The 24,206-nt window shown below is 39.5% G+C and overlaps 1 protein-coding gene across 4 annotated transcripts in view; it reads left to right on the top strand.

Annotated features, from left to right (window-relative positions):
• gpr180 (G protein-coupled receptor 180) overlaps positions 1-22,378 on the top strand; it is a 108,820-nt gene extending 86,442 nt beyond the window's left edge. For 2 of the 4 annotated variants that reach the window (XM_072258743.1, XM_072258741.1), the window contains 4 exons: positions 1,435-1,592; positions 9,680-9,871; positions 17,472-17,549; positions 20,524-22,378. In XM_072258743.1, the coding sequence (XP_072114844.1) occupies positions 1,435-1,592; positions 9,680-9,871; positions 17,472-17,549; positions 20,524-20,682 (587 nt within the window). In that variant the 3' untranslated portion in view covers positions 20,683-22,378. Of the gene's footprint in view, positions 1-1,434; positions 1,593-9,679; positions 9,872-17,471; positions 17,550-17,748; positions 17,929-20,523 lie in introns of all 4 variants that reach the window. The other 2 variants (XR_011886077.1, XM_072258742.1) reach the window with 2 other exon arrangements.
• The last annotated feature ends 1,828 nt before the right edge of the window (positions 22,379-24,206 follow it).

Here is a 24,206-nt window from a genome sequence, read left to right as displayed (position 1 = left end):
GCCCAGTCTCTGGCTCAGAGTCCATTCCCTAGCCTCTTCATGTCTCCTCTAGTTCTGGGAGCCGATTCCGAGTCCTAGCCCAGACCCTCGGTCCCAGCTTAGTCATAGTCCTCAGTCCTTGTCCAGTTCGCTATTTCCTGCTCCTGCCTTGTTCTCCTGGTATCGAACAATAAACTAAATCTAAGTAACCTCACAAGATGTGTCTTGCATTTGGGTCCACCCTTGCTCCCGATGCCCCCGCCACTGTGACAATCCCAAAGGGTTGTGGCTGTCAGATCATTGGAAGTAAATAACAAGAAGCATATATATATATTTGAAATATCAAGGAATTCAGGATCACGGGGATCTGGCACAGAAGAGGAATTGAGGCCCCATGGTAGCATAGCATAGTGGTTAATGCTATTATAGCTCAGGGCGTTCCAGTTTGGAATTCCATTCTGGTGCCGTTTTGAAAGGAGTCTCTGTCCTCCCTGTGGAATACTTGGGTTTTCCCTGGGCGTTCTGTTTCCTTCCACTGTTCAGAGACGTACCAGGTAGTTTAATCGGTCATTATAAATTGTTCTGTGTTTAGGTTAGGGTTATTTGGGTTCGTTGGGTAGCACTGGGACGGTGTGGCTCAAAGGGTCGTAAGGGCCTACCCCGCGCTGTATCACTAAAATAAAAATAAAAAACAAATCATCCATGATCTTATTGAATGGCATGATCGCCTTAAGAGGCTCAGAAGTCTACTCCTGTTTTCTTCCTGACATGGATGTAAGGAAGATGGAGGGATATGGATGTGGTGTAGGTAGGAGAGATTAGTGTTTGGCTGTTTTTTGATTGTTTTTTAGCTTGTTTGACACAATGTAGTGGGCTGAATAGCCTGTTCCTGTACTGTATTCTTCTATGTTCTATGGAAGTATAGGTTAATTTTCTCTGGAGCTGGCCACACACAGGGTATTGGTTCTCTGCCAGTGAAACCAATATAGCCAATGAGAAACAAAGTTCACAGTGATTCCAGGTGGATATTAGCTGACCCATTAATACTGTCTGCAATCTTTATTGTGATCCACTTGGCTGCCTCTGGGATATCAAATGTATCCAAACCCATCCCCGGCTAAACACTTGTTAGAAAATTCTAATTACTACAGATTTTCTTGTAAAAATTTCTCTCTGTTGAGTGTATTAATAATTATGATGCAATGCTATGAATTCAGTATTGTAAATCGAACAAAAAGTAAATTTTCAGTGGAGAGTTGTGTGATACTGAGTGGTGCAGGTTTATAGTAGTACAACATGATGTAAATGATAAAATGGATTTTTCCCTCTTGTTTTAGATTTTGTATATTTGTGTTTTAGACTTCTAATTTTGGTGTGTAATTTTTTTATGATTTATTTCAGCTTTAGAATCTGAACAAAATAACAGACCTATTGATCCTTTCTTTCCCTTAACAGTATGTGATATGATCTCACAGAATCAGATGCTCTACATGCTTCTGAGTTTATGTCTGGGAAGGACTCTGGGAAGAATGGGAAGAACCCAGAGCAGACTTCTGGAGTGGGACTCAACACCAACATCAAATATTATTGCAATTGCAACAGTCATTACTCAGGTCAGTGTAGTTGCTACATCTCTGCTAATTAAATCAGTAATTTTAGAACTTTTCCAAATATCAATAGTTCTGTTAGCCAAATAAATTGGAATATTGCCACCGCCATGAAATTTTAAGAAGTAGCCTCAAATATAATCAATTCAAGAAAGAGAGAAAACTGCAGAGTCCTGCCAAAGTCAAGGGACCCTTTTGCAAACTTGCTTGTCAACTGATTTTCAAGACTGTGCTTTAGGCCCCCTTAAATTCATTCTCTCCATCTTCCATTGCTCCTACTCCTACTCCTTGTCCTTCTGGTAAACTTTCAGAGATCTTGTTCTCTGTGGTGTGTCCGTATGTATGCTAACCATGATTTGTACAATCTTGATAGTTTGGGGAGCTTTACTGAATGCAATAGTGGTAGATGGACAACGGCTAACATTCAGTACACAAATACGGAAACTGCAACAGTTGTATATTCTATACTGGTATTAAAACACAAAAGGAAATGCAATCTGGCCAATACAACAAAAGTTGGGAAAAGTATTAGACCCAAAGTCACATAAAGTTAACTGAAAAATGTAACAAGCCCAATAACCTGAACAGTTTAGAATTCAGCAAAAAGTGATCAAACAATTGATTGAGAACAAAAGTAGGAGTATAAGAATAACTCATTTGAGCAAGGAACACAAAAATGGGCTGCAAAACCTACTATGAGCATGCAAAAAGTAAAAATTAGAGGAATGAGGCTCTTGTAGTGAATTTATAATTAGGAAACAAAGAAATGAAGGAGTAATTAAACAAATTCTTTGCTTCTGCCTTTGTAGAAGAAGACATAAACATTTTCCAGATATATTATGGTACCAAGAGTTCAATGAAAGAAGCAAATTAATAGTTAAAAAAAATGGAAAAATTAAGAGTTTGTATTAAGAGCTTGAGAGTTTGTATTCTTGAGTAGCTACAGCTCCCCAACTGGCTTTCCACTACTTTGTTCACTGCATTGTGGTGCTGCCTCCTGCACCCATGTGGAACTTGTCAAATTCATCAACTTTGCCACCAACTGCCACTCAGTCTTTAAATTCACTTAGTCTATCCAGATACCTCTGTCCCTTCAGCTCTTGGTCTCCACCTCGGGACACAGATTATCCACCAACATCTTTTACAAACCCACTCATTCCCATTGTTACTTTGACTACATCTTTTCCCACCCTGCCACTTGCAATGATGCTATTCCATTCTCAATTCCTCCATCTGAGCCTCATCTGTTCTCATGAAAAGACTTTCCATTCCAGGACATCCAAGTGTCTTATTCAGAAAATATGATTTCCCTTTATTGATATCAATACAGCTCTCACCCGCAACTTCTCTATTTCTCTCAGATCTGCCTTCATCCCACTCCTCCCGCCCCCACCCCCATGATGTAAGAGGGATAGGGTTTTCCTGTGTCCTCATCTATCACCTATAAATCCTATAAGCTTGCAATATACATATTTGATCAGCTTCTGCTATCTGCAATGAGATTCCACCATCAGGCACATCTTCCCCTCTCCTCCTCACCTTGTCTGTGGCCTTAACACTGCCACTTCAACTCTTGAAAAGTACTTACTGTGTCTGTTTTTATTATTTACTTTTATTGTGATTGAAGCACTTAAACTAAATTCACAGGGCTCAACAGGAACCCAGGTAGTTGGGGACTCTGCAACAGGAGGCCTAGTAATGCTTACCAGAGGAAGACTTTATACCAACAGAAACTAAAACTCTGAAAAGTAGCAGAGACTACAAATGTTAACGTTAACCAACAATTTGAGCTCTTCCTCACTCTTAACCACTGACCTCCCCCTGTGCCTGGAACCCCTTGACATTTGAGCTCAAGGCCCCTATCACAGTTGGACAGCTTGTGAGAGTACTATTCTAGATGACTGCCTTTAATTGATGCATTATTTCACAATATATCGTTCACCATAGCATGACTGGGTTCATGGATGCTGTAGTTCTAGTGGGGAAAAAAATGATTTCTTCTACATTTCCTTTAGCCATGGGTTTTAGGCAGAGACAGAGCAGAGATTCATTTCTGGTTCCTCAAACTCTGAGTGCTCATTGACTGCCTTTATGATGTACTTCTGGCTCTGCTTCAGAATCTAGAAAATGCCACCAATATTAAGGGTTTTCACTCAGTGTTCACTTCATGATTGGTATCAGTATCCTGGTACATCCTGACACATCCTGACAACATCCTGATCGTGATTCTGCCTTTTCAAGGCAATCACAAGTGCCGAGCATCTTTTAGGGTTCATGCTGGCCTGACAGCTGGATTATAAGGCATGATAGTGGGAGATCAAGAACTTACCCATCCTATGTGAGGCCCACTGAAGAGCCTGATAAGAGCGGATTAGAAACTGTCCTTGTGTCTGGTTATACGTACTCTCAAACTTTTGCTTAATGGGGGGGAAGAGGGAATGACTGGTGGGATTTCTCAGTCTGCATCATATCAGAGCACCCTCCAGTACTCGAGTCACCTAGTCTCCTGCTTTATTATTACTTTCTGGTTATTAATAATTTGGAAGAGAAAACCCAAAGGTATGTGGATGAGGGAATGATCAGGAGGATGGGGAAGATCTGGGCTAGAATCAGCACCTGGAAGAACCCAATACCAGATCATACAGAATAGAGATCCAAAATGGACTTGCAGTCATTTAATTACCCGTGGCTATTCATGAAATCCAAATGAGCATTGTTTACAGAACACTTGTGCACATCCAGCCTGATAACTGCATCTGTATATTGCAGCTTTTCAATGATTCTGCTGCATTCCTTCACATCCCAGCAGCTAACTGGTTTGGCAGCAGCTAAACTGAGAGGGGGCAGAATTGAAGGGGAACTGAAGGGGATTTTTTTTCACACAGAGTGGTGAGTATATGGGACAAGCTGTCAGAGAAGATGCTATAGGTAAATACAACTACCACAGAATGAGACATTTTTATTAACAATTTGGATGAGAATGTAAGTGGCATGATTTGTAAGTTTTCTAGTCACACCAAAATTGCTGGTATGGTGGGCAGTGAAGAGCATTACAACAGGATCTAGAGTAGTTAGAAATCTGGGCAAAAAGTGGCAGATGGGATTCAATACAGGGAAGTGTGAAGTTATGCATTTTGAAAAATTAAACCAGGGCAGGATGTACACAATGAATGACAGGACCCTGGTGACTATTGTTAAACTGAAGGTCCTTGGGTACAAGTACGTATTTCTCTAAAATTGGAAAAACAGGGAGACAAAGTGATGAAGAAGAAAGACCTTTGCCATCTTGCATTCAATGAACACAGCACTGAGGTTCAAGAGCTGGGAACTCGTGCAGCAGGCTACAGCTGTGCAAGACATTGTTAAGACAATGCCAGGAGTATTGTGTGCAGTTCTTGTCACCCTACCATAGGAAGGATGTAATTAATCTAGAGAGACTGCAGAAAAGATTCACAAAGATTTTGCTGACACTGGATGGCTGAAATTATAAAAGTTCTGCATAGGCTGTGACTGTTTTCCCTACAGCAAAAGTGAGATATGCAAAATCATGAGGGACATGGACATGGTGGATGGTCACAGTTGTTTACCAGGGTAAGGGTAAGGGGGTCTAAAACTAGAGGGCATAGGATTAAGGTGAGAGGGAAAGAATTTAACATAGACATGAGTGATAAGTTTTCCCATACAGAGGGGATTGGTGATGTAGAATGAGTTACCAAGAAATGGTAGAGGTGGATACAATTGACATTGAAAAGACATTTGGATAGGTACATGGATTGGAAAGTTTGGAGAGATATGGGGCAAATGTAAGCAAAAGACACCTTAATTGCATTGAACAATCTGGGCTGGAGGGTATTATTCTAACACTTCTAACAAATCTATCAACTTTCTAAGAGTGGTCTCTTAAACTCCAGTTTATACTTCAAATCAGGTTAATTATAACTGTCCTACATGATGCAAAAATTGTCATTTTGTGACAGCAGTACAATGCAGAGATATAAAATTACAATAAATTACAAAATAAATTAATAGTGCAAATTGTTAGGTAGTATCCATGGCTTGTTCAGATGATGGAGGGGAAGAAACTATTCCTGAATCATTGAGTGGGGCTTCAGGATCCTGTGCCTCGTCCTCAATGTAGTAATGAGAAGACGGTATGTCTTGGATGGTGAGGGTCCTCCTTGTGCACTGATGAAGATTGTGTCTGTGATAGAACTGGTTGAATCTGCAGTCTCTTGTGATCCTGTGCATTGGATACTTCATACCAGGCTGGGATGCAGCCAGTTTTTCACTGTACATCTATAGAAATTTGCAAGTGTTTTTTTTTTGTGGCATACCAAATCTCAATTTCCTAATCAAGTAGAGCCATTGGCATTTATTTTTCATGATTGAACTTTAAATTCCTTGGTGTCGTCATTTCAGAGAACCTGTCTTGGACCCAGCACATAAGTGCAATTATGAAGAAAGCACAACAGTGCCTCTACTTCCTTAGGAGTTTGCAAAGATTCACCATGACATCTAAAACTTTGACAAAACTCTGTAGGTGTGTAGCAGAGAGTATATTGACTGGCTGCATCACAGACTGGTGTGGAAACACCAATGTCCTTGAACAGAAAACCTTACAAAAGGTAGGGGATACAACCTAGTCCATCACGGCTAAAGCCCTCCCAACCATGGAGTACGTCTGCATGGAACCTTGTTGCAAGAAAGCAACGTCCATCGTCAGGGACCCTCACCTTACAGGTCATGCTCTCCTGTCGCTGCTGCTATCAGGAAGAAGGTACTGGAGCCTCAGGACTCACACCAGCAGGTTCAGAGACAGTTACTACCCCTGAACAATCAGGCTCTTGAACCAAAGGGGATAACTTCACTCAACTTCACTTGCCCCATCACTGAACTGTTCCCACAACTTGTAGATTCACTATCAAGGACTCTCATATTCTCAATATTTATTTCTTATTTATTATTATTTCATTTTTCTTTCTTTTTCTATTTGAACAGTTTGTTGTCTTTTGCACACTAGCTATCCACTCTGTTGATGCGGTCTTTCTTTGATTCTATCATGGTTATTGGATTTATTAAGTATGCCTACAAGAACCTTTGGATCATATATGGTAACAATATGTACTTTGATAATAAGTTTACTTTGAACTTTGATTGCATCAATGGGTTGGACGCAGGACAGATTCTTGGAGATGTTGTCACCCAGGAACTTAGAAGCTGCTAAACTTTTCTACTGCTGATCTTTCGGTGGGGACTTGTGTGTGTTCTTTCATCTTCCCCTTCCTGAAATCCACAATGAGTTCCATGGTCTTGTTGACATTGAATGCAAGGCTGTTGTTGCAGAACAACTCAACTAGCCGATCTATCTCACTCCTGTACACTACCCTGTCGCCATCTGAGATTTTGCCAGCAACAGTGGTGCCATCTGCAAAGTTATAAATGGTGTGTTTTATCAAATAGTCTAAAATGTAGAGAAAGCAGAGCATGTATCTTTGCGGGGAGCCTGTCTAGAATGTAGAGAAAGCAGAGCAATCTGAGCTGAGCACGTATCTTTGCGGGGAGCCTGTGTTGATTATCATCGATCTGTACAGACTGTGGTCTCCCACTGAGGAAGTGAAGGATCCAGTTGCAGAAAGAAGTATGGAGGCTTAGGTTTAGAAACTTCATAGTTAATATCTGAAAGATGATGGTATTGAATGCCGAACTGTAATTGGTAAACAGCAGCCTGGCTTATGTTGTCATGTTGTCTAGGTGCTCCAAAGCAGTGTGGAGAGCCAGTGAAATTTCATCAGCTATAGACTTGTTGTGATAGTAGGTGAACTGCAATGGTTCCAGGTCCTTGCTCAGACAGGTTAATTCTAGCCATAACCAACCTCTTGAAGCACTTCATTACAGTGGATGTGAGTGTTTTCAGTTGATAGTCATTGAGACACCTCACTCGCCCTTTTCCAAGCGTACTCTTCTTGGGTACTTGGCAAGAAGCTCAGAGAGCTCGGCCTCGTGCAGCTGAATCCTGGACTTCCTGTCCGATCACCAGCAGGTTGTAAGAGTGGCTCCCTCACCTCCAACCCTCTGTCTCTCAATACAGGAGCCCCTCAGGGCTGTGTACTGAGTCCCCTCCTTTGCTCCCTGTACACCCATGACTGTATCGCAACCTGCAGCTCCAATCTGCTAATTAAATATGCTGACGACACTGCATTGATTGGCCTTGTCTCAAACAATGACTAGGTAGCCTACAGGGAAGAAGTCATCTCTCTGACACAGTGGTGTCAAGAAAACAACCTCTCCCTCAATGTTGCAAAAACAAAGGAGCTGGTTGTGGATTACAGGAGGAATGGAAATGGGCTAATCCCTATTGACATCAGTGGATCTGGGGTTGAGAGGTTGAACAGCTTTAGGTTCCTCAGCATCCACATCACCAAGGACCTCACATGGTCTGTATGCTCCAGCTGTGTGGTGAAAAAGGCACAACAGCGCCTCTTTCACCTCAGATGGTTGAGGAAGTTTGGTATGGGCCCCCAAATTCTAAGAACTTTCTACTGGGGCACAATTGAGAGCATCCTGACTGGTTGCATCACTGCCTGGTATGGGAACTGTACCTCCCTTAATCGCAGGACTTTGCAGAGAGTGGTGCGGACAGCCCAGCACATCTGTGGATGTGAATGTCCCACTATTCAGCACATTTACAGTGACAGGTGCATAAAAAGGGCCTGAAGGATAACTGGGGCCCCGAGTCACCCCAACCACAAACTGTTCCAGCTGCTACCATCTGGGAAACAGTACCGCAGCATTAAAACCAGGACCAAAAGGCTCACGGACAGTTTCTTTCACCAGACCATCAGACTGATTAATTTATGCTGACACAATTGTATTCCTAAGCTATTTTGACTGTTCTGTTCTACATACTATTTATTACAAATTACTATAATTTGCACATTGCACATTCAGATATGCAAACATAAAGACTTGTACTCCTCATGTATGTGAAGGATGTAAGAAATAAAGTCAGTTTAATTCAATTCAATTCAGTTCATGTTTTCGTGCAAGTTGATAGGATTGTTAAGAAGGCATATGGTGTGTTGGCCTTGGACCATAAGACAAAGGAGCAGAAGTCGGCCATTCGGCCTGTCGAGTCTGCTCCGCCATTTTATCATGAGCTGATCCATTCTCCCATTTAGTCCCACTCCCCCGCCTTCTCACCATAACCTTTGATGCCCTGGCTACTCAGATACCTATCAATCTCTGCCTTAAATACACCCAATGACTTGGCCTCCACTGCTGCCCGTGGTCTTCATGGACAGGGGTTTGATTGTGCCTGGACAATATATGCTAAGCAGAAGAAAAGGCTCAATGCCTTTCATTTAAGGTGCTGTGATTCAGGACATTTATGAGGACAGGTGTGAAAAGGGCCCGTATGATAATTGGGGACCCAAACCATCCCAACCACAATCTATTCCAACTGCTACCATCCGGGAATCGGTACCACAGCATAAAAGCCAGGACCAACAGGCTCCAGAACAGCTTCTTCCACCAGGCCATCAGACTGATGAACTCAACGCTGATTTGAGTGTACTCTATATTACATTGACTGTTCTATTTATTATAAATTATTATAAAGTACTATGATTGCACACTGCACATTTAGATGGAGATATAACATAAAAATTTTTACTCCTGTATGTGAAGGATGTAAGAAATAAAGTCAATTCAATTCAATTCAATTGCTGCCCTTTTGAAGCAGGTGGGAACCCCAGACCATTGCTGTGAGAATTTGAACTTTCCTTAAACATCCCAGCAAGCTGATCAGCACAGGTTTTCAGTACCTGGTTAGGTACATCGTCAAGGCCTGATGGCCTGTAAGGGTTCACCCCCTTGAAGGAAATTCTCCTTTGAGGCAGAGAACACAGGGTCACTGGACGCTGTGGAAATTTGCACCAGTGTGGTGTTATTCTCCTTTTCAAAGAGATGTGTTTTGTTATTTATAACTGAACTCATTTCTGTAACCACATAAAAAAATCCCCTTTAATATTATTTTTTTAATATATGTATTAAAGTTTGCACTAACTATTCTCCCTTGTCACTTTTTTTAACAGGGTATTTTATTACTTTGGGAACAATTTGAAGATATTGATCACCATAGCTACCATGCATACAATGGCATGGCAGGTCTCCTGCTGATTGTTTTACGGGTGTGTCTAGCCTTGCTCTTAACCTCTAGTCTTTACCAGATCATTACTTTGGAAAGAAGTGTACTTAAGAGAGATTTCTACATCACATTTGCTAAAGTAAGTATGATTCTTTTTTATCAGCAGCTGGCCTTTTCAATCCCAAAAAAAATCATGCATATGTGAGGAATTTGTTAACAAATATTTTATATGAATGCAGTGCAATTACCTTTTGCTTAAATTATTAATATTGTGTCTTTAAACATCATGGCAGCATTTGAAGAAAGTGGCTCACTATCACTATATCGGGCGCCACTGGAAATGGTCTGCAGTGACCTACTTGCATCAACAAGTTTTTAAAATATCCCACGGATGTTTGAAATGGTATTTTTCCCACTGATAAATAGTAAAAATGAGTTGTGCATGAGGCTGTGTCCCTTAGAAAAATAGTTTCTAGCTAGTATCAAGCAGTTTAGGAAAGGTGCAGGTACATGGACACAAACATGAGAAAATTTGTAAATGCTGGAAATCCAAGGCAAAGCACACAAAATGCTGGAGGAACTCAGCAAGTCAGGCAGTTTCTATGGAAATGAATAAATAGTTGACTTTTCGGGCCAAGACCCTTCATCAGGTACATGGACAAATCATTATAAATGCAAAATCAAGAAAGGGTAACCATTTGGCTTTATTTACTGATTGTCAGTGTCTACCATCAGAAACCTCATGTGAAGGTATGAGCATCTGAAAGTTAGATTCAGAAATCAATATGTAAGATTTTCACAGATTCATAGAACAATACAGCACAGATACAGACCCTTTCACCTAATGGCACCATGGTGCACACCTAGTTAGTCCCAATTTCCTGTATTGCTCCATATCCCTCGAAGCCATGCCTGCTATATACCTATACAAGTGCTTCTTAAATGATACTATTGTGCCAGCCTCAACCATTTCATCTGACAGCTCATTCCATACACTCACAACCCTCTGTATTGAAGTTGACCCTCAGGTCCCTTTGAATCTGTACCATCCCACTTTAAATCTATGCTGCCTAAGTTTTGGTCTTCCCTACCCTGGGGAATTGTTACCATCCACCTTATCTCTGCCTCTTATCATGTTAAACATTCCTATAAGGTTGCCCCTCATTTTCCTGTATTTCAGGAAATAAAGACATAGCCTGGCGACCTCTCCAATAACTCAGGCCCTCTAATCCTGGCAACATTCTTGTAAATCTTTTATGCACTCTTTTCAGTTTAACCACATCTGTCCTACAACTGTGATCAAAACAGTATAAGTACTGTACTCCAAGTGTGGCATCACATTTATATAACTGCTACATGATGTCCCAACTTATATAACTGCAACATAATGTCCCATCTCCTATATTTAATGCCTTGATGGAGGCCAGCATGCTAAATTCACCCCTTTTAATGAACTATGCACTTGTGCTCAGTCTCTCTGTTCGATTGCACTCCCTAGTGCCCATCATTCATAATATAAATTCTACACTGGTTTCACTTTCCAGAATGCATCATCTCTCACCTTTCTGTGTTGAAGTCTATTTGCCACTCCTCAAACCACTTTCCTAGGTGATGAAAGTTCTACATTCTATGATAATATTCTTCACTATCAACAATACTACCTAAATTCGTATAATCTGAAATTATTTGTATTTTTCTAGTTACTTCCTATCAAATTAAAATGCACTCAGATGCTTAATTCTGTCAAAATGTTAATGGGTTGATGCCTAAAGAAAGGTATCATGCAAGGAAACTGACGATGCTTTTGAACTTGTGAAGATTTTTGAATAAAGACCATTTGTCCCTGCACATCAATGGTAGCTCACTGAACTCCAGTACTTCCCTCACTATATTCTTATATTAATCAGAGCTAAGCCAAGTATAATCTTTTTCAGCAAGTATGTATGCATTTATAAAATAAGTACAGGGAATATTTGGCTAGTAATGTGCTAAAAAAGATGCAGGAAGCACTTTATTGATGATATAGCCATCTGTACTTTGTTTTCAGAACTGACTGAATAGATCAAGTAGCAATATAACTCTTATAATTTTACATCCAGCATTAAAATGTGTTCCATAAATTTTCATACTTTTAGAGCAAGTTTAACATTTAATTGAGATCAAGGTTTGCCAAAGTTAAACAAATTCTCTTGCCCCAACTTGCCTCAGTAATGCTTCTCTAAACGTGAAGTGCAAAATGTTTGATTTGATTTGCTTAGAGGAGACCAAAGATTCAAATAATTTTGTGAAGTATGCAGTTGTACATGATGAGAACAAGAGAGTTGGGTCAAAATCTCTGCTTCTTCCTTAAAAATTCTGTAAAATATTTTCCTCCATTGTCATTCCAGTTGAGTCTTGTTGCTGGGTAACTACAGTTACAGTCTAATCATGATAAAAAGATGTGATTGATTTTGGGTAACTCATTCATAAAGAGCATACTTTATTAATACTTTAAAGCAATGTTGTATTTCTGACTTAACTTTTAAGATGACATTGTCTTGTTGACCGCCAACAATTAATTCTTCTTTTCATAATTATATCTGGATTTAGATACTGATATACTGATCTCCCAGTAGGACAACACAACAGGGCAAAATCATGACAAGTGTGTGTGTGTGTGTGTGTGTGTGTGTATATATATATATATAAAATATAAAAATATGTGTGTGTCTATATAAAATATACACACACATGCACACATATATGTGTATGTATGTATGTATGTGTATATACCCATTGAGTCTGCTTTGCCATTCCATCATGGCTGATTTATTATCTCTCTCAAATCCATTCTCCTGTCTCCTCTTGTATCTTTGACAGCCTGATTAACCAGGAACCTATCAATCTTCACCTTAAATATGACTTGGCCTGTACAGCCATCTGAGGCAATGAAATCCACAGATTCACTACCCTCTGGCTAAGTATTTTTTCCTCATCTCTATTCTAAATGGATGCCCCACTATTCTAAGACTGTGCCCTATGGTTCTAGTGTCCGACACTATAGGAAGCATACTATCCACAGCCAATTTATCTATGATAGTTTCTAATGAGATCTATCATTATTCTAAACTCCAGCAAGTACAGCCCCAAAGCTATCAGATACTCCTCATATGCTAACCCTTTCATTCCTGGGATCATTCTCATGAACCTCCTCTGGACCCTCTCCAATGTCAGCACATCTTTTCTGAGATAAGAGGCCCAAAACTGCTCACAATATTCCAAGAACAGTCTGACAAATATCTTTTAACACTTCATTGTGACATCCTCGCTTTTGTCATCTCTATTTCTCTCTCAAAATTAATGCCAATATTGCATTTCCTTTCCTTTGACTCAGCTTGCAAGTTAATATTTAGGGAATCTTGCCAAGGACTCCTTCTGCACCTCTGATTTTTGAAATTACTCCCCATTTACAAAATAGTCCATGCTTTTATTCCTTCTACCAAAGAGCATGACCGTGCACTTCCCTACTCTGTATATGGGGCAGCATGGTTTAGCATAGCGGCCACCACAAGGCTTTACAGTACAGGAGACCGAGGTCTGTCTGTAAGGAGTATGTACGTTCTGTCTGTGACTATGGATTTCTTCTGAGTACTCTGGTTTCCTCTCACAGTGCAAAGACATACTGGGCGGTAGATTAATTGGTCATTGTAAATTGCCCCATGATTAGGCTAAGATTAAATTGGAGAATCGCTGGACGGCGTGGCTCAAAGGGCCTATTCCTTGCTGTATCTCAATAAATAAATTCCAACTTCCACTTCAAAAGTTTCAAAGGTACATTTTATGTCATTCTTCGCCAATTCTGTCAATCTATCCAAGTCCCTCTGCAGACACCCTGTTTCCTCAATGCGACCTGCCACTCTATTATCATCCGCAAACTTGCCCATAAAGCCATCAATTCCTTCATCCAAATCACTGACATATAACACGAAAAGTGGCAGTCCCAATACCAACCCTGTGGAACACCACTAGTTAGCAGCAGCCAACCAGAAAAGCCCCCTTTTATTCCAACTCTGTGCCTCCTGACAATCAGCCAATCTTCAAAATGAATACTATTATACTTCCTGTAGTACCATGAACTCTTGTTAAGCAGCCTCATGTACAGCATCTTGTCAAAGGCCTTCTGAAAATCCAAATAAACAACATCCACTGACACGAGGAAATCTGCAGATGCTGGAATTTCAAGCAACACACATAAAAGTTGCTGATGAACGCAGCAGACTAGGCAGCATCTTTAGGAAGAGGTACAGTCGGGCTGAGACCCTTTGTCAGGACTCTCGGCCCGAAATGTCGACTGTACCTCTTCCTAGAGATGCTGCCTGGCCTGCTGCGTTCACCAGCATTTTTTGTGTGTTGCTTGAATATCCACTGACTGTCCTTTGTCTATCCTGCTTGTCTTTCCAACCACCGTAGTCAGGCTAACTGGCCTATAATTTCCTATCTTCTGCCTCACTCCCTTCTTAAACAGTGGATGACATTTGTAATTTCCCAGTTCTCTAAGAACCATTCCAAAATCTGGTGATTCTTGAAAGATATTTACTAATGCCTCCATAATCTCTGTAGCTGCCTCTTTCAGAACTCTGGGTTGTAGTCCATCTGTTCTAGGTTACTTATCTATCTGCAGACCTTTCAGCTTCCTAAGCCCTTTCTCCTTAATAATAGCTACTGCACTCACCTCTGCCTCCTGACATTCTTGCATTTCTGACATTCTGCTAATATCTGCCATGGTGAAGGCTGATGGAAAATACTTATTCATCCTCCTTTCCTTTGTCTCCCATTACTACCTCTCTAGTGTAATTATTCCAGTGGACAATATCCATTCTCATCTACCTTTTACTCTTTAGATATCTGAAAAAAAACATTGTGCATCCTCTTATTATTGGCTAGCTTGCTTTCATATTTCATCTTCTCTCTTTTTATGATTCTTTTATTTGCCTTCTGTTGGTTTTTCAAAACTTTGCAATACTGTACCTTCCCAACAATTTTTACAATATTAAATGTCCTCTCTTTCGCTTTTATGTTGTCTTAGACTTCCCTTCTTGCCACAGTTGTCTCATCCTCCCTTTAGAATACTTATTCATCTTTGCCATGTATCTTTCCTGAGCCTCCTAAATTGTTTCCAGAAACTCCAGCTGTTCTGCTGTGATCCCTGCTTGTGTCCCCTTCCAATCAACTTTGGCCAGCTCCACTTTCATCCCTTTGTAATTCCCTTTACTCCACTGTAACACTGATATGTCCTTTTTTATCTCTCTCCCAAACTGCCAGGTAAATTATCATATGATCACTGTCTCCTTAAAGGTTCCTTTACCTTAAGCTCCCTAATTGATTTATTACATAACACCCAGTCTAGAATTGTCACTCCCCTCCTGGACTCAACCACAAGCTGCTCTAAAAAGCCATCTCGTAGACCTTCTATAAATTCTCTGCCTTGGAAAAATCCATTTGGTGCTGGATCCCAATTTACCTGCATATTGAAATCCTCCCTGATTGGCCTTTTTACATGCCTGGCCCATATTCTATGTTTCTATATCCTGGTTAATATTTGGAGGACTATATATAACTACCATCAGGGTCTTTTTACTCCTGCAGTTCCTTAGCGATTTTACATCTTCTAATCCTATGTCACCTCTTTTAAAGGATTTGATTTCATTTTTTACCAACCGAGCCACCCTACCCCTCTGCCTACCTGCCTGTCCTTTTGATACAATGTGTATCATTGGATGTTAAGCTCCCAACTATGATCTTCTTTCAGCCACGATTCAGAAATCCCCACTACATCATAACTGCCAATCTCTAATTGCACCTCAAGATTATCTATATTTATATACTGCGTGGATTCAGAAATAGCATCATCAGATCTGTTTTCATTACCTTTCTGGATTTTGGCCCCAGTTACATTTTAACTTATCCCACTGACTGCAATTTTGCCCTATCATCTGACTGTCCTTCCTCACAGTCTCATTACACACTGAATCTACTTGTATACCTCAGCCCCATCAATCTGGTTCACATCCCCCTGCCAAATTAGTTTAAACTTTCCCCAACAGCTCTAGTACAGTGGTCCCCAACCACCGGGCCGCGGACTGGTACCGGGCCGCAAAGCATGTGCTACCGGGCCGTGAGGAAACGATATGAGTCAGCTTCCCCTTCCTCATTCCCTGTCACGCACTGTTGAACTTGAATATAGGGTTGCCCACTGTCCCGTATTTGCCGGGACATCCCGTATATTGGACTAAATTGGTTTGTCCTGTATCTCCCCTGCTAAGGTAGAGCACTCCTATGAAACCTTTCGTGCTGAAATGGCGTGAAGCGAAGAAGCAATTACCATTAATTTATATGGGAAAAATTTTTGAGCGTTCCCAGACCCAGAAAAAAACCTACCAAATCATACCGAATAACACATAAAACCGAAAATAACACTAACATATAGTAAAAGCAGAAATGATATGATAAATACACAACCTATATAAAGTAGTAATAATGTATGTACAGTACAGTTGGGAAGATGAAGGCAAAACCGATTTGTGGGGGGAAAGAATCAGCACGTACACGCATGCGCACATCACGCATGCGCACACAGGTGCCCGCGCAAGGCTTCATGGTCATGGTAGTCTTTCCTGGGGTAAAGTGTCCCGGGATTTGATTGCTACTTTTGTCCCTTATTTGGGAGTGAGAAAGTTGGCAACCCTAACTGTAAAAGACACGTTGAGGTGAGTTTAACCCTACTTGAACACCACCCAGATCGGCTGGTCCGCAAGGATATTGTCAATATTAAACCGGTCCGTGGTGCAAAAAAGGTTGGGGACCCCTGCTCTAGTATATCTACAGTTTATATAACTATGCCTGTCTGCCATGCACCCTGTTGCAAAATTAATAGGGAGATGTGGTGGTAAAATAGCTGACCACCACTTCCCAGAGACTGATAAACACTCAAGTATTAAGTGTTTGAGAAGATGCAGAATTGTACACTGAAGTAAAGTGATCCCATTGAATGGTGGAGCAGGCTGAAGAGGTGACTGGTCTACTCCAGACTCTATTTCTTTTTTTCCAGGTCATTTGAGGTAGGCATTTCCTGCATCCCACAACTGAATAAACAAACTAAGGAGAGCAGAAGGCAGCAAACGTGATGCAGCCCAAATCAGAGAATCTCTTTAGTATAGCATTAAACAGCAACTTGATGCTACAAAGATTGAATCAAAATCAGTAACCAACACCCCCAAGTGCTACCGGTTTATTTAAGGAGGTCGAACCTAAAATCATTTATTCTTGATGAAGGGTCTCAGCCCAAAATGTCAACTGTCTATTCATTTCCATAGATGCTGCCTGACTTGCTGAGTTCCTCCAGCATTTTGTGTGTGTTGCCATCAATTATTTAGGTAGTTTAATTGGAAACATGATAAAAATATTCTGATGGAGTAAACAGGGAAATTATAAAACAAATCTAGCCCAGTCCCCACCTACCCCAAGTTATTTGTTAAAAATCCAGATACCTACAAAAATGAATCAATGTGGTTTTTCAGTAATTAATATTACAACTCGGGTTGGTTGAAATCAGAACTGGTAATTTTTTCTTGTAAAATGGAAATAAAGTGGAAATGAAGAAATATCTAATAATTTCTTGATCCTTTTTAAAAGCATATTGTTAAAGGGTTTTTCATGGATTGACAATCAGCACAAGGATCTCTTTCTTTTTAATACATTAGGGCTGCATTCTTTGGTTGCTCTGCCATCCAGTCTTCGTAGCTGTATCGGCGGTGTTTGCCGAGTACCAAAGAAAGAAGGTATGTACTTCAAATCTGCATTCCTGAGAGAACGTAACTTTTTCCAGAGAAAATCTTCCATGAGTTTTAATTACAAATTCTCTGTTATTTATTGAATAAATTTGCAACTTCAAATTTAGTCCGCTGTAGTTAGTGTTCACACAAAATGGCCTTCTCTGGACTGGAGAAATCAAATAACGCACTTGCATTTGATCCACAGGGGTAATTCTGAGCTTCCTATATTACATACCTCTTTAGTTCTCGATGCCACACATATTCCAGCCTGTCTTTCTGCAGCTTCTTCCACTGCCATAGTGAGACCCAAAGTCAACTGGAAGAACATCATGAATCTAGGCACTTTGCAACCTGTTGGAATGAATGTTGAACTTCCCACTTTCAGGTGAATTTCTTTCCCATAGTTTACCATTATCATGCTTGTGTACATTTATCACCCAGCTTCTTTAAGCAACCGTGCTAATAATCAGTATTCATGCTCCTTATTACCTGTCCTCTCTTAACCAATCTTCATAATCTTTATTTCTTAAACTGCACTCCTCCCACCAGCTGTGATTTGAAAACTGACACCTCCACATTTCCCCTGGTTCTGAAGAAGAGTTACAGTGCTGCTCGACAACATTTGAATTAACAGTGGTTGTGTGAAAGAGCAATTTGAGCACCAAAAATGATGCACCACAGGCCATGAACAAAGGCCTACTTTTGGAACTTCAGAGAGTAGCTATACAATTATGCATCTACTCACATCGTGACAAATATTGAGGAGGATGCACAATTTCCTGTTGAATTTTTAATATCTGTTCACCAACTGGTGCACTGCTGCATAATCTTGATCTATAGGAAGTTCCAATCATATTGCTCAGGAATTAGAATCGATCAATAAAATGCAATGGTGTAATTATATATTCAACATACAGATATGCTTGCTACATTTAAGATGCATTTGGACAGATATTTAAATCAGAAATAGATGATCTACATCTCAGGGTTCTGAAATAAATGGCTGAAGAGATTATGGAGGCATTACTAACAACCTTTCAAGGAGGACTGGAACACTGCAAAAGTCACTCGCTCGTCAAGAAGGGAGAGAGGCAGAAGAAAGGAAATTGTAGCTCGGTTAATCTGACCTCAGTGTTTGGGAAGATGTTGGAGTCAATTGTTAAGGATGAAGTTTCGGGTACTTGGAGGCACATGATTAAATGGACTGAAGTCAGCATAGTTTCCTTAAGGGAAAATCTTGCCTGACAAATCTATTGGAGTTCTTTAAAGACATAACAAGCAGGATAGACAAAGGAGAATCGGTAGATGTTGTGTACTTTGATTTCCAGAAGGCCTTTGACAAGGTGCTACACAAGAGGTTGCTTAACAAGTTAAAAGCCCAAGGTGTCGGAAAGATATTAGCATAGATAAAGCAGTTGCTGATTGGCAGGAGTCAAAGAGTGGGAATAAAGGGAGCCCTTTTGGTTGGCTGCCGATGACTAATGGTGTTCCACTTGGGGTGTGTGTTAGGACAGCTTTTTACATTATATGTCAGTGATTTGGATGATGGAATTGATGGCACAGTGGCCAATTTTATGTTCGATAGAAAGATATGTGGAGGAGCAGGTAGTGTTGAGGAAGCAGAGAAGCTACGGAAAGACTTAGGTGAGAAGAATGGGCAAAGAAGTGCCAGATAGAATACAGTGTTGGGAAGTGTATGGTCATGCACTTAGATAGAAGAAATAAAAGCGTAGCCTATTTCCTAAATGGAGAGGAAATTCAAAAATCACTGACTTGCAAAGGGATGTGGGAGTCCTTGTGCAGAATTCCCTAAAGTTTAATTTGCAGGTTGTGTTAGTGGTGAGGAAGGCAAATGCAATGTTTGCATTCATTTTGAGAGAACTAGAGTATAAAAGCAAGGATGTAATGTTGAGGCTATAAAGCTGTGGTGCAGCCTCACTTGGATTATTGTGAGAGGATTTGGGTCCCTTACCTAAGAAAGCATGTGCTCACATTGAAGAGGGGTCAAAGAAGGTTCAGGAAAATGATCCCAGGATTGAAAGGCTTATCATATGAGGAGTGTTTGATGGCTCTGGGCCTGTACTCACTGGAATTCAGAAGAATGAAGGGGATCTCATTGAAATCTATAAAATGTTGAAAAAGACCTCAATACCATGGTGTTTCTAGGCCTCAGCCTCAGGATAGAGGGATTTCCATTTAGAATTGAGATGAGAAATTTCTTGAGTCAGAGAGTGGTGAATCTATGGAATTTGTGCCACAAGCAGCTGTGGAGGCCAAGTCATTAGGTATATTTAGGGCAGAGGCTGATAGATTCTTGATTAGTCAGGGCATGAAGGAATATGGGGAAAAGGCAGGAGATTGGAGGGAAAATGGGTCAGCCATGATGAAATGATAGAGCAGTCTTGATGGGCCAAATGGCCAAATCTGCTACTGTACCTGATGGTCTTATGGTCTTACAGTGTTTATGGATACAATCCTGATGCCAGTAAATGGGAATATTATAGATGGGCACAAAGGTCAGCATGGATGTAGTGGCCCAAAAGGCCTGTTTCTTTGCAGTACAGTTTGACTGCACTGAAGTATTGTGTCAAAGGGCAGTGTAAGCAGGATGGTTTAACTGGAAGTTAACTGGAGGTGCTAAAATTATCTCAGATCTGTGACCAAACTTCAAGAGAACTGGCAAATTAGTAATTACTAAGTCTGCACAAATATTTCTATGCATTTTAAAAGTTTAAAAAATGTATTCTAGAACACTAAGTTCTAATTGAGAAAGCACTTATAAACTAAAATGTTTCTTTTTCCATAGTTGCTGCCTGAACTTCTGGGTGTTTCCAGCATTTTCTGTTTATTATTTAAGTTTTGCAGCAACAGCAATTTTATGATTTCCTAAAATGTGTTAATGTTGATTTAGCAAAGATATATCTTAAAATCTGTTTCCACAGGACCAGTCTTAAGAAAAATAATTGTTCTTTCTTCCCAGATTATTGTCATTGCTGTCATTCTCTGTCAGTCAGTCTCCATGGTCATCTTGTATAGACTCTTCCTTTCTCGGAGTCTTTTCTGGGAAGTTTCGTCACTTTCTTCAGTTACATTGCCACTCACGATGTCATCTGGGCATAGATATCATTACAAGTCTTAGTGATGAAGATGTGGCTAAAGAAAGATTCACTATTGAATTCTAATAGCAAAGCTGTGGTTTTGGGTAACATTTTAATGCAAATTATTATGTACCAAACCAATCAAGACTAAGTCATTTACAAAGGCTAGTCCACATTAAATGCACTTGAATTAATGAATTTAGGATTATGGACACAATTTTTCAGAGCATAATCTGCCACCATGTATGCTGCAAATAGAATCATCATGGAAAAGAGTATGACTGTGTTTATTTCAAAATTTGTTTCTGTACCAAGATTAATGAAATGCAATTTACAATATTATATTTTTATTCTGTTGTATTATCGATGTCAATGTATTTATACTATAAATGCTACCACCTTAGTCAGTGGGAAAACTAAATATTATCAAATTAAGTACTTTTGTTGAGGTTCGTAGGTATGTTTCTATAAAATATAATCTTTTTTTATCATTTTGATCTCCCCTAGAAGCAATTGCACAACTTTTACTCACAAGAGGATAGTGAATTATTTCTATGGTGCTACATGATCATGTGCTCATTAGGTGCGGAGTATTTTCATATTTTTGTAACAGGAATAATTTGTTTGTTGAAATCCTCCCTCTGGTGACCTTGTTGACAAATGACCTAACTTGCCTGTTGTATGGGTAGGTTCATCAGATTCATTACTTCCAGGATATTTCATGATAAAGAATTAAACAACATTACAGAATGTTGGAAACATTATAATTCTGACAGTGAAATTGATAATTAATAATGGAAGTGAAAGAATTATTTTCCCATTTAAAGTGCCTCGATATGCTTACAATATCAGATTCTCCAGAATTAAAAATCATAAAACACTACCAGCACTCTGATAGTGTGGTTGAAGACTCATAATCATGGATGTAGATTTGCACGTTGGCACCTGATGTGTGAACATGGGCACAAGTTCAATTTTCACCTTGGGTACACTGAACATTGATATCATTGTGATGTTTAAATAATTGCGCAGATTAGACACAGTTGAGATTTCTAATTTGGCTGTATGCTGAGGATGGATGATGATCTCTAACAGTCAGTAGATCCATTTTCCCACTGACTATTTATTTTTTTTAAATGTTTATAATTAAAATTTTTTCACTTGATGTGGGCAACAGTTTCCAGTCTTCAATTGTCATTTTAAGTCATTCTTTTCTTGCAATATAATTTCTATGTACATTCATTCCTTCAGGCCTACAGTCTTTGATATGCATGGTCAATTGGAAGAGAATTGGGTGTGGAATTAAATTCATAACTGTCTAACAATAAAAAATTTTCATTGTTTATATGTAGGTACAGGCACATCTGATGTTTTGAAGTTATTCATAGATTGTTTGCTTTGTAATAAATAAACAATTGCATCCTGTATGTTTTGTACATAGGAAAGGAGTGTGACACATTTGCATTGAAATGTTGATATTATTAGCATGCTGAAATATTATTATTTCTTTTCACAAAGAAGCATTCCTTTCAACCATTTTTTCCAAAAAAAGGATGTAATTTTTGTTGCAGTTTAATTTGCCCAGACCTACAATGCAAGACAGCTGATTATGCCAGTTTTAGTTGCTGCAATTATGTCTTGTTCTACATATTTAAGTAATATGTTACTTAAATATGTATACATTTTAGTTATAATTTGTCATTGTTGATATTTAAACCGATGAATAAAGACCCTATGCATCAGTGACTGTTTAATTAACTAGATAAATGTAATCATTATCATATATAACCTTTTTGACCGATGCTACTAATAATAGCAAATTAAAAATCAACACACATAGTTACTGAAAGCTCAACAGCAGTGTCTCCCAAATATTTAAGACTGAGATAGAGCCATCTGGTAACTTAGATAAATTACCTATAATAGAGTTTGGTGTAAAAAAAGGGCCGTGATGCTTTACTAAATAATTTTCTATGACATTTACTCTGTACTGTAAAGTGAAAACAGAACCAAAGAACTTACTCAGTGGCATCAAAACATGATAGATTCAATAAGGTTGCAATGTTCTGATTACAACTGAACTGCTGCCCAGTGCTTTTAAGGAGTAAAAAGAGAGAATAGGGCTGGAGGGAAAGGCAGGGGAGGGATCTCCCAATTTGTAATTGTTCAACATATGAAATTTGGGTGTTAATTTGGATGAACATAGGAAAGAGGAGCAGAAATAAACACCTGGCCTCTTGCATCTCCTCTTCTGTGTACTAAGATTATAATTGGCACATTGCTGATCTTTTTTCTATTTTGATGTCTATACATTTTATCTCCCTCTAGTCAAAAAATCTGCTCATCACAGTTTTAAATATACTTAATGCTGTGGTATCCACACCCTCCGGTTTCAGTAATTCCAAAGACTCATAATTGAGGGAGAATCTCCTCCTCATCATAAGTAAACAATCTTATTTGAGTTCTAGCTATGCCAGTAAGGGCAACAGCTTCCACTCTGTCTTATCTCTCTGAAACTGCATGTTTCAGAGACCATCATTCATTCTGATTGTCCCAGCATCAGTTCATCTGCTGTTGAAACACTCGTCTATGACTTAACTATTCCACAGCTTGGCCAATCTCATTCCATATTTTGTTTCATAAACTTCTGTTCACACCTATCCCATTCACTTTCCATCACTGTGATTGTTGATTAATATTCTTCTCAAATTATCCCAGAATGTAAATTTTTCAACCTTGAATTATCAAATCTCTCCCAGATCGGACCTCCTTCTGGTCCTGTAGCCTCACCCAGTCCTAGATATCTCGTTCTTCCAATTTTGACAACCACTTCATCCCAAAATGTAATTTCTCCACTATTGATATTAGGGCTTCAGCTACATAAAGTGATCACAGAATTATAGAATTTCCTTTTAAACCTAGGTAATGACTTCCCCTCTTCTTTTAAGATGTTTTCTTAAATCTACAAGCTTTTTGTCAAGTGCTATAATTTCGTCTTAAATGGCTTGATGTCATATTAAGTTTGGAATGACCTTGGAACGTCATATGCATTAACTGATACACAAATGGTGCTGAAAGTCTAAGACAATGTCATTGTCATCTGGCGATAATTATAGGTCATTACACCTTCAATTATCTGGCACAACTGAAAATTGCTTGTCAAGAGCAAGATGCATAATTATGCATAGAGGGAAACTGCCTGATTAGGAAGCCCTATGCCCCTAATTTACCAACTTCCTTGGAAGTCATGATCAGTTTTACATGAAAGTGTATACTGCTAAATCTAAAACGACTTATGCAAAAGAAAGCTATGAAAATTCTATAAATCTGAAGTATAAATAAAAAATCCTTGAAATACTTGGCAATTTCAGAGAATAGTGAATGGAGTTAATATGTCGGGTCTGTGACCTTGCATCAAAGAAAACTTGAAGCAATGCCCTTTGCAAATGCTTTACAGTGCCTTGATAAGAAGTATTCCCAGTTAAGCTGATATGAGGGAGGAATGTATAAAGGATCCCAGAAGTCATGTTGCTCAGCACTAGGCTACTGGAGCTGAAATTGCATC

This window comes from Mobula birostris, chromosome 5 (assembly GCF_030028105.1).
Source record: "Mobula birostris isolate sMobBir1 chromosome 5, sMobBir1.hap1, whole genome shotgun sequence".
Classification (NCBI taxonomy): Eukaryota; Metazoa; Chordata; class Chondrichthyes; order Myliobatiformes; family Myliobatidae; genus Mobula; species Mobula birostris.
This window is presented reverse-complemented; position numbering and strand designations above follow the sequence as displayed.